Genomic DNA, 12,190 nt, shown 5'->3' on the forward strand with positions numbered 1-12,190 from the left:
CATTCTTCGACAAAATAAATATTGCGTTTTAAATTGGATGTTCTTTTGTCAGACATTAAACATACATGTATCATAAGGTTTGTTTCTGTAACAATGAAACTTCATCTGATCAAACATCATTGTCGGCATTATTATCTTCATTATCATCGTCGCCATCATCAACGTCGTCGTCATCGTCATCATCGTTATCTTTGTCGTCGTCGTCAGTTATTCAACCAATTTATTCCTTATCTAATTATATTTTGCCCCATTTTTATCTCAAGATCTTTTGTATCAAGAATTCGCATTCACAAGACAAAATGATGGAAAGGTGACAAAGGCAAAATTATCAAAACAAAATGTGTCAAAAGTTGTCATTTAATCACATTTGGGGACGTACTATGTGTCTAGTTAAGAGTACATCTTACGTGTCTCATTGTATGAGATCAATTACGATACTTGGAATTATAAAGAAGGTCACCTATAAAACTTATAACAGTTACAATAAAGATCTTTGAAAAGAACCTGCACAGTATTTTACTAAATTGATTGTATCATCCGTTTTCTGCCCCATAATTTGATTGGATGGTATTTATAGCTGATATGCTTTTTTCATAAAACAGCTCAAGTAATTCGAGGGGTGAGAGCCAGAAAGCCTTAACTCACAATAACTTGCTCGAAACTTACTAGAAATTCTGAAGGAAATAAGACCAAAGCAAGGTGCCATCCTAACATGTTTGGTATGAAGTTGAAGGGTATAAAATAAGGATTTCAAATCTGGAATATCTCAAAAAGTTGTTTTGTCAATTTTATGTTCATTTTGTGAGAGCTATTCATAGTGACGTGAAATAAAAAGAAGCAGAAGTAAGTACCAAAGCAGTTCACAAACTTTATTTTTGGTATGAGGTAATCTGAGCACATTCTACTGATAATTGTGAAAGAAGAAATGTATCCAACAACAAATGAGGAAAGGGGCCGTCTTTGAATTTCATAAAAAACAGGCCTTCACGACAAACAAAAACACACACAAAAAAAAAAACAGGGTAGAAACAAGAATCAAAATTATCTCCAAAATGAAACAGAAACAAATATGATTGTTATTGGTATGTGAGATCATAGTCAGGACAATAGAAATTATTGCAATACAAATAGAAATATATGCCTGCATTGAGGGTATGCATGATTAAAAGTACCAAAAAGTTTAACAAAAAAAAAAAAATTTCATCAAAGCAACGCTAAAAATATGACTAATACAAGGTTTGTGAAACAGTAGCAGTGTGAGTGAATTGCTATAGGTCATATGCTAAACAATACTTTTGAAATTCAAATTCCTTATTCAATCCAGAGCCTCTCTATGGTGTGCTAATTTGATTACACAAGCATGACCTTTTGAAAACAAAGGGTTCATTAAGAAGGAAATATCTGTGATTTCACCACTGGGACCTCCCTTTTTAATAATCAGTAGTTACCCAGTCGAACCAGGTACCATATTTGTTAAATTTTGTCGTCAAGTAATCTTGTTATCTCTTATTATGTAAAGAACAATGGGTGATAAAGCCTACTCCAAATTGGAGATATTCAGCATGATCCCTTACCTTTAATTTAAAAAAAAAGGTACAGGTCTAACAAGAGTATAGCATCAACTCTATGTTATCGGTCTACAAAGTTGCAAAACCGCGCCAGATTCCATACATTTATCCTCGAGATATTTGGAATTATACAACAATACCTCAATTTGGTGCGAGATTTTCTTGACTACTTTTCACCCAGTGACCATACGCTATTGTGTTTATGCTATTGTCATTACGTAATCAAGTATTCAACATCGCTAATACATATTTGTTTTGAAAGACGAAAGTACAACCTTGTATTTATCGTCAGTAATAGACATCAAAGTCATGCATGAGCGGAGATACACCATAGTTGCGGGAACTTATAGACTGTGGTATGCCTCAAAAAAGTACGAAAACCAATCAAAATATGTTGCATTTGCATTTAGGAAATAATAATTCCACAATTTCATGAGGAATTAGATGAAATCAAGAAAACGGTTCTGTGTCGCTCTTTCAAATTATATAGAATCGTAGCAAAGTCAAAATCGGCACTATTTCACAATTTTCTTCAAAATTCTTCTAAAGTCACGATAACGAAAAGAATACACAATAGGGTTCGCTGCTGAGTTTGCAAACGCCAAAAATTTGGTAAAGACTTCAACAATCGGTGCTCGAATTGTTTCGTCACTCTTATAATTTAAATATTCCATCACAAAACGAAATGTAAAACTGGGTAACCAACAAATGACAAAAACTCCTGACACAATAGCGGCTGTCTTAACCGCTTTCACAATGGCTACAGAACTATTCCGATTATCGGATGAATTCATTTCAGGATTGATGTCTAATTCCAAGTTCCTTGGCGAATCACCTACCGGGGTATCGTCACCATCGCGGATGACTCTGCGTCTTGTAACAAAAATACGCATTTCTCCAATGCGTCTTACTTGCGAACGTGCGATAACAATGATCTTCCAGTAAAATCCCAGCGTCATTCCCAACGGAATCAGGAATGAGACTAAGAAAAAGAATGCGTAATAACTCAACGGGACCACTTGATCCGCGTTGCAGTACTCTAAATCTTCGGCTGGTTTACGCCATCCGAATGTCGGCAATAGACCACAAAATAACGCCAAAGCCCAGGTTGATATTGTTAGTGTTGTAATAGTGTTGGGAGTAATGATACTTAGGTATCTTAAAGGAAACGTTATTGCGATATATCGATCTATCGCAATTAAAAGCACATGAAGCATAGAAATTGTTGACGAAATAAAGACGAAGCAACATACAGTCAAACAGAAATGAAAATTAGTTTTCAGTTCTGTCACGAATATCGATACATAGAAAATCGGGACTAAGGCTATCCCGACCAGACAATCGGCAAATGCGAGGCTTCGAAGAAACCAGTACACGGCTTGCTCTCTTAAATATTGGTACTTGCAGACACTAAAGATGACGAGTCCATTAGCTAGAGTAATGAAGAAAGATAAAGGTAAGAGCAACCCGAAAATAAACACACGAAAAAATGACAAATCTTCTTCTTCTTCTACGGTAATGCTGATGGCGGTCACGTTAATAAGCGTATCCATTTTGCGGTTTCTGCGAGTAAATTCAAGTTTACTAAACCGACGTGTTGAACTCAGTGAAGAAGTGTTGTTTTAAATCGTTTGTATAAAATACAAGAACCATCTTAACCTTTGATAAATCCAGGAGAAAATTGCAACATGTATAAAGTTACAATTTCAGTAGCTGATTCACCTATAAATCATTTAATGATGAAAAGAAAAACTATTCCTCCTTATGTTAACCTTTACTTCTTGCCATTTCTGAAAGAGATGCTTTACCGCCGCTGCTCATGTTGAATTTACTTGCTACCACTATTTACTGATGATGTACGAAAATGCATTAAGCGACGATCACGTGATTCCATTACGAAATGTCGTGTGTTCAGCTTATTTTAACAACAGAGAGCACAGTCATCGCCCTTATTCATGTTTATGTTCAGTTGGTAGCACACCCTTTCTGCTGATCATCCTCAGAGAGTGTGTTTGTTAACACAACATTTTTTGTCATCGTAACATCGGATGCGCAGATTGAAAAATCGTTTTTAAGGGATAGTCACGTGCTGTATAAAACGACATTGAAGTTTGATTAAATTTTGACTGCAGAAAGCACACCTGCATCGGGCTGAATTGGTTTATAAATCTCCAGTTGAAAACACGATAATGTTACCGCTTTGCGTTGATTGCTATTATTAGTAGAAAACCCATACTATTTCATGGCCACACAAATTGTACGAGATTGGCCCATCAAGGCATATAATGAATAGCAGCAGATGAATAACAAATAACGAACAAGAGACAACTCTCGATAATTAAGTTAAACACATTCATTGTCAGTCCTTACACAAAATATATAGAATGTTAATTAAGTTTAAAGGGGTATAATTGTTTTGAGCTTTTGTGCCGATCAGCACAACTACTTCGTATCTAGAATAGCTGGTTCTGGTTCTAGTTGAGTCAACTGTACTTCGCCAACTTTGGCGGTCAAAATTCTCTGCGTAAATCCAGGCGTCGCGTCGCTAAACGAGCTATCGATGGAGTTTCTTCTTGAATGTTTCCCTGTTAGTTGCTGTCATCTCGTCTTATTGACGAATCCAACGAGCCAAGTGATGGTCAGAATTCAGTTGGCTATTACTGGGTCCTGTATGCACAAAACTGGTGTTGTTACTGCCCAACTGGGGGGGATTAAATCCGCTTAAAAATCGATGCTGAATTGTATTGTGTTGTAAACTTTCATCATTCTTTTGTCTACGTGTAACACGGGTGATGGAATGCAGTTTAATATCCACGCCAAGGCCACATCATTTCACATTAGGTGGAACAGACGTAAGGGGGAACCCAGCTATGGCTGCCAATGAGGTGTAGGAATGCGTGACATTGGATTCCTCTATAGTCATACCAGTATATCATCGTCCTGTGGAAGAAGATGCATTTGTTTACATCCTTGACCAATTCCCGTTGAATTTTCATGCTGTTTTCCATTGTCTTTGCTCCTTTTGCTTGGACCCCTACTTTCCATCGCTTTCCATCCCAGCTCAATGATCATTTCTAAGACGCACCCATGCTGTTTTCAGTCATTCATGCAGAATATTGGTACCTTCAATGGCTGCATGATATCCTTTTATTATTATTGTGGGTGTTATAAACGTCGTGTGTAATGTTATTTTTAAAGTCGGCAAGACATTTTTTTTATTAATGTTTGGCAAAAAAGGTTGTGATAACATTTAGACAATATTGTTTTAACATTTTTTAATAATATTTATTTTTCAATGTTTTCCTCATCTTTCCTAGGCTCGATAATTTTATTGGGCAATTTATATCATCATGATCATTAAAACGTTATAACATTTTGGGGAAATGTTTTATAACATTTTAATCACTTTTTTGTATTTACTGGGAGTTCAACAACTCCATTAAATGTTTATATGATTGATTTTTAGCACGTTAAATGGTTTCTACAATTTTACAAAAAATACAGAAAATTAGAAATTAATTTTCTGAAATTTACAAAATGTATTTACTGGGAGCTCAACAAGTCCATTGATTGTTTATATGATTGATTTTTAGCACATTAAATGATTTTCTACAATTTTACAAAAAATACAGATTAATTTTCTGAAATTCACACAATGTCAATATAAAACTTGAAATATCAAGCATGTGCCGCTTTGGACTTAGGTTATGAAGGACAAGCATTTTTTTTTCAAAATTACACAACAACAAAAAACCATCTTGTTTATATCGAGAAAGTGAACACGACTTACATTATGGAGGTTGGTGGCCTGTGGCCAGCATGCACTGATGGTCTTCAATGCCGACTAATATTGGGTTTGGTGCCTTGGTGGTAGCGGGAAACTGGGTCATCTGACCGGAAGTATAGCAACGAATGTTGAACTCCGCAGGTCAGATGAGTGGATGAGCGAGTCGTAGGTTGGTGAAAGTTGGCGGCGTTCCTTATCTCTGTTTAAGTCGCTTCCTATTCGCTTGATGTGGATGGCTTCCTTGACTCGTCTGCGAAACCAATTGTCTTCTCTACCTATGATTTGGACCCCGTCCCAATCAATAGAGTAGGTGGAGCCTGAGGCATATTTATTGACCAGGAACGATAATGTTTTGTCTATACTTAACATTGACCATCTTGTTTGTTTGTTTGTTTATTTATTTATTTCGTTGTACAAAAATAGTAAGATCGCGCATTGAAAAAGGCCCATTGCCCATTTAGTGATTTGCTCATCGGGATGATCGTAAAAATAATCAAAATTCAGGTTTTGGCACCTTTATTATTGCCATAGATGTAGTATCTCCTACTAGTGGTCAAGCTGAAAGCTGTTTATTAAGACAATACTAAGACATTTTGCACAAATTTCTCTATTTAACATGCTTAAGTAAAGAAATTAGCTACGTGTATTTGAATGGGGTTTCAACTTTGTCAATAGCCAAAATTATCCACAAAGCACCACATTCCGCATTAGATTTTCAACATCAGAGGAGCTTTGAGGCAAACATTCAAATTAATGGAGCCTTAAAGGTGAGTGACCCGATTGACAGCCTCGTCCCCCCCCCCCACTTCACCCCATCAAAATGCAGATTTTTGTATCAGATGAAAGCTCATATCTCCTCATAGCGTTCCAAATATTTCCGAAGAAATCATCAAAAACAGTCGAATTAGTCTCGACTGTGGTATAACACGTTTGACAGTTTTTCGTGATATCTTCGGCGATTTGGAACTCCTAATTTCAATATACTAATGAGAAAAATAGTGTCTTTCATTTGATATCAATTAATATAATGATCATGATGATTATCATTATGAAATCATTAATAAAGACACTGTAGACTACCAGTACCACGCTGTATAAATGTCAGTAATTCCATAAAGAATTAGTCACATTTACAAGAAACATTCACGTGTTCTTTTTGCATGAATGCTTGAAAGGGACATTTTGTGTTATACGTAGGTTTTAAAGAATTCGATTTTCCAAATATATCGAGTCACCTTCTTTTAAGTAGGCCTATACTCAGTATCTATACTTACCATTAACCATATCAAAAGCTGATTGCTATTAAGGCCCGGTCCACACGAGTGTGTTTTTCCCGTCGATTACGATCGTGTCATAATCATATTATGATGTTAGTATCGTGTGACCGCTTAAAAGGGTGGTCTTAACCCTGGAATTATGGAAACTTTGGGGTCTCGTATATTCTAAATTGTTGGCCTAAAGTATAGAAAATATACTTACATATTTAGAATGGAAATTACTTGATGAATCCATCTGCGAGGTCAAGTTTGGGCAAAAATGCTCAGTTTTGGATAAAATCCAAAAAACCAAATGGATGTGGACGAAATGGGTATTAAACGAAATGGTATTAGACCAAATGGCAAATCCCTTGTACAACTACTTCATTCATTTCATTCGGCTGCGAAGCAGGCGACTACAAAGTTTCTCCATGTACTACGATCTGAAGCCAAAGTGGCAATGGCATCTGGCAGTAGAAAGTTGTCGAAATCCCCAACAGTTTTTGCACATAAGACAAGTAGGATGTTCTTTGCCTTCCAGGTCTTCTTTTACCATGTAATGGGGTGTAGAGAGCATATCTTCTGCATGGTTCATCTTCCTGCATCCTCAGGATATGTCCCAGGAATCGTAGTTGTTGTGATCTGACAGAGTTGATAAGAGGCACAGTGTTGGTGATGGCATAGACCCTTTCATTACTAACATGGTCGGTGCGCTTGATGTTCAGCATTATCCTGTAACATGATGTACCAAAAGCGTTGATCTTATTTTCCATATCAGTAGATATCACCCAGGACTCACAGCCATAGAGCAATACTGTAACACAAGTGGTGTTAAACAGCTTGACTTTTGTTGCAACAGTGATTGTTGGACTTCTCCACAGATGCTCCAGTTTCCAAAATGCATACCAAGCAAGCGCCTTCCGTCGGGAGAGGTCACTGGTGCTAGAGCCCATCATGGAACCAAGATATTTAAAATCAGTGACATACTTGATGGGTTCTCCGTATACTTGGAGTGGTGGCTGAGGATTGCAGTTGATGGTCATGTACTCAGTTTTGGGAACACTGATGATGAGACCCAGGCTTTCTGCTGCAGCCGCTGTTCTGGTCAGCTGTGCCTGTGCCCGCGGGATGGAAGATTCAAGCAAGGCAATATCATCAGCGAAATCCAAGTCGTTCAAAACCTTGGCAGGATAACGCCTGGAGCGACGTGGGTGGGTTTCAACACCGCTGTTATTCCCCTCGGTAGCCATCGTCATCAAATAATCGATGAGAACAATGAATAGGAATGGGGCCAGAACATCCCCCTGCAATACTCCAGTAGTCACTAGGAAGGGATCCGAGATGTTGCCATCTACCAATACGGCACTTTGCGAATTAGTATACAGTACACGTATTGCCTTTACGATGCTCTCAGGGATACCATAGTGCCGCAAAACAGAAAACATCATCTTCCTGTTGATTGAATCAAAGGCTTTCTTGAAGTCAATGAATGTTATAGTTAGTGGAAGTTGGTAACTATGGAAAGCCTCCATGATTCTACGGAGGATATGCGTTTGCTGTGCACAGCTTCTGCCTGGTCTAAATCCGGCCTGGTTACTTCTTATTACAGGATCAACATGGTCCCTGATTCTATTCAGTAGGATCCTATTGTACACCTTAGCTGCAACTGACATCAGTGTGATTCCTCTATAGTTGTTCATGAGGCTGAGGTCTCCTTTCTTTGGAAGGGGAACAATAACATTGGTAATCCACTGTTCTGGTGGCGTAAGCTTTGTAAAAACTTCTACGCAGAATTTATGGATGATGTCTACCATAGCTTCACCACCACCCTGGAGTGCCTCAGCGGTAATCGCACAGTCCAGTCCAGCAGCTTTGTTTGTTTTCATTGCTTGAATGGCTTTTCTTGTCTCTTCCAGGGTAGGGGGATCAGCACAAATAGGCAAGTCCTGGTCGGCGGGTGGTGGGAGATCAGATGTTGGTGGTCCATTGTCATTGTTCAGCAGGGCACAGAAGTAGTCCTTCCACTCAGCAAGTAGTTCTTTGTCGCTTGAGGGGATTGACCCATCTCTCTTCTTCACTTTGGGATTTGATCTCTTCTTCTTCCCCGAGATGTCATGGATTATTTTCCATGTGGTGTTGTAATTGCCATTTTCATTTGCTACTTGCAGGTCTTCCATCTGCCTGTGTATAGAGGCAAGTTCATCGGCCCTATATGACTCATTGAGCTGGGTGTTGAGCTTTCTCCACACTTCTCTGGCATGGTGAGTTCTAACAAGTAGATATGTCTTCTTGGCTGCATCTCTTTCTGATCTTAACTTGAGGGTCTTGTCTGTCACCCAGCTTGGCATTCCACAAGGGCTACATTTTCCAACAACCTCTTCCGCGACTTCTTCGACTACTTTCTCAAACATTTCATACCTCTCAGAAATTGGTGACTGGTCGTTGTCGTCACACTGGAGGACCTGGAATCTGTTTGAAAGTTCAATCTGGAAACGGTTCTTAGTAGGAGCATGAAGCAGCTTCTTCCAGTTGTACTTAGGCCTCTTACAAGGTTTACCTTTGGTGGTTCGGAGACTGGTGTGCAGTCGTATGCTGAGTATTCGATGGTCTGAATCCAGCTCTACAGAGTTATAAGCTCTGCAATTGCGCAGGAATTAACCCACTTGCTGTTGACAAGGATGTGGTCCAGTTGGTGTTTTGAGCCCGTTGGGTGCATCCATGTCCAGAGACGACTTTTGGGTTGGGGAAATCTTGATTGTGAAGGACGGAGCTTGAATTCCTGGCATAAATTCACTAGTCTCTCTCCATTGTCATTTGTTGTGTCGTAAAACAATGAGGACCAACCACAGCTGGATGAGATACATGGCTATCTTGGCCAATTCTGGCATTGAAATCACCAATGACGAGGTGGATGTTGTGCCTCTTCACCTTTTCAAGATGGTCTTCTAGTGGATTATAGAAACTGTCCTTTTCTCCTGAGGTTGCTGATTCAGTTGGAGCATAAATAATTGTAACTGTAAGCTGGGGTTCCCATTAAATGAAGCTGTTAGTATTCTTTGATTAATGGTCTGCACGCTCTGAAGACACCTATGGATGTGCCTTGACATTAGAAGTCCAACACCTCCCTGCCTCTGGTCTGTGGCAGAACTGTAAATAAGTACCCAGTTCTTGTCGTCTGACCATAACTCGTCAGTGGGGGATGATGTAATAAGACGGTGTTCTTGCACACCGACAATATCGACGCCTGCATCGCTACAACCCATAAATAGTTGATGGGTTTTTCCTTGTTGGTGTAGTGTACGCACATTGTAGGTGGATACTACAAGTGGTTTGAAGGTAGGTAGACGAGACATATCAGGACCAACAGTCTGTGATGGTGTGCCAGGTTCCCGCTGGCCCGTCATAGAGTCAGAAGAAGACGTCTGCCCAGCTACCTTCGATCTAGTATTTGGATATTTGTTTGTAGTTTTCGTAATCATTAGTTTGCCAGACTTATTTTAGTCCGTGTCTGGCAACTGAACGGGTGATCAGCCCTGAACAGCATATTTCCGGAGGCAACAGCAGCCGAAATCCACATATTTATAGTGGCACGCCCCTGGCCCGGAACACGTTGGCCAGTGAAGTTATTTGACCTATGGTGACATGTTCAACACCATCCTGTTGACCGTTGGAATGACATAATCATTCTCGTCCGCTCTTTAGCCGTTGAGAGTTGTACTCTTCATCCGCCATTGGAATAGGTGGTTCCAAACTATTTGAACCATAGCTGGATTAGATGAAGGATACTGAGTGGACACTGAATGGATAAAGGCCATAGTAAAGTGAGACATGGCAGAACACCTTGGAACTAAGACTAAACCTACCAGAATACAACACATGGTCTAACCGCACTGTTCTCCAGCAGTTTAAGGAACAAGTCCAGCCGGCACATAACTCACAAGGTGCTCTTGAGAGACCAGTATTAACCCTAACCTATCAAAGCCATGAAACACCTCCTATACTCTTTATACAATATTCAGCACTAAACATGTATCCTCCTGGGAGCACCCAAGGGAAATCCAACACCAGAAACATCACTGATTCTTTGCAACCGGGGTTGCAGGTGTTGGCAAAGGTAATTTTCAGCTCCCCGACACTGCAGCAGTGTCTCCCTACAACTACTTAAAAGTCTCAAAAAGGTTTAATTTGTGACATCCCAGTTAGATAAACCGTGTTACATAACATCAATTTGTTAATTTACTATAATTTTACAATACAAATATATTCAAGCATATAATGAAAATTCAAAATGTAAAAAATATTTCGTGTATTAAATCTTATTTACGAGCATTTGTGTATTAAAGTTGATCACATCATACAATCTAAATTATGAATATTCAATAGCCCTACTCTTAAAACATTTTGTAGATAAAATCTTTATTGACGAGTTGATATATTGTATAACATGTGAGCATCATTTTTGCGTGGAACAACTCGTTGTGCCGCCTCGATGTTCCACATAAAATAATGCTATCTCCATTGAGACACGACTGGGTCTCAAAACAATACGATAATTCTAGAAATATGAATAATCTTTCATACTGAAGTGAATATTTTAAAAAACAGTATTTTGTATTATTAAAATCTTATTTACAAGCTACATATATTATTGGTTTTTAGCTAATTCAGTCACAATTATGAAAGAAGTATTTAATTTCAAATTTTATCATGCTTATAAAAAAAGATGAGAATCATAAAGAGTTCAACAAACTCATCCCAATTTGATTTATTAAGTCGCGGCAAATTCTGTATAATAGGTTCGCCCTGGTTCATATTACATTTTGTGTATAATTTGTCAAAAAAAGCTTTTGTTAAAACGCAGTACAGTATCTATAAATAAACAAAACATATACTGCCTTTTGAATTGGACGCCCTGATTGGACGTTGACGTTGTTTTTTTAACCAATCTGCTCCGAAGGTACAAATGTAGTATCTACGAGTAAATAGCGGATGGTGGCTGTTAAAATTGAGGTACTGGTCAGTGTGTGTAGGTTTACGATACACACTGACCCGTAACGAACCGTCCTCGGAACGCTTGACCAAAGTATCTAAGAATGGAAGCTGTCCATCCGCCTCCGCTTCACATGTGAACTGTATGTGATCACTTTGCGAGTTGCACGTATGAACTTACACAACTGTAAAAGTATCTGCTGTTTATTTCAAGAGTAAATACGGTCATTTTACTGGACAGGCATTCAACTCATGATGCATTCATGTCTACAGTAGAATTCAACTCGACCTTTGCAGGACTTAAACCCCATTAAAAGCTATTAAACCAAGATAACACTCATTGAAAACAGCTCAACTGATTAAATCATATCTTCTCTGGTTAAATACACACAACATATGTGTCTGCTTTACACGTACAATGGAGCAATGAGCTGGGATTATACTTTCAGTTGGGTGAACAATTATAAAGCGAGCGCCAGAGAACAATTATGTGTGGTCTTTGTTTACGAAATGAGACAATACGTGCTTATTGTTAACCAGCGTTCTTGAAAATGAGAAACATGGTGGTTTGCAGACTTAACACGGTTTTG

The 12,190-nt window shown here is 38.7% G+C and overlaps 1 protein-coding gene across 1 annotated transcript; it reads right to left on the bottom strand.

Moving 5' to 3' along the window:
• Window positions 1–2,083: 2,083 nt before the first annotated feature.
• Window positions 2,084–2,920, bottom strand: LOC140136351 (alpha-1A adrenergic receptor-like). Its single transcript, XM_072158082.1, has one exon. It carries the CDS (start codon window positions 2,783–2,785, stop codon window positions 2,084–2,086), a length of 702 nt encoding a protein of 233 aa, XP_072014183.1. The 5' UTR covers window positions 2,786–2,920.
• Between the last annotated feature and the right edge of the window lie 9,270 nt (window positions 2,921–12,190).

The sequence above is a fragment of the Amphiura filiformis genome, chromosome 16 (assembly GCF_039555335.1).
Source record: "Amphiura filiformis chromosome 16, Afil_fr2py, whole genome shotgun sequence".
NCBI lineage: Eukaryota > Metazoa > Echinodermata > Ophiuroidea > Amphilepidida > Amphiuridae > Amphiura > Amphiura filiformis.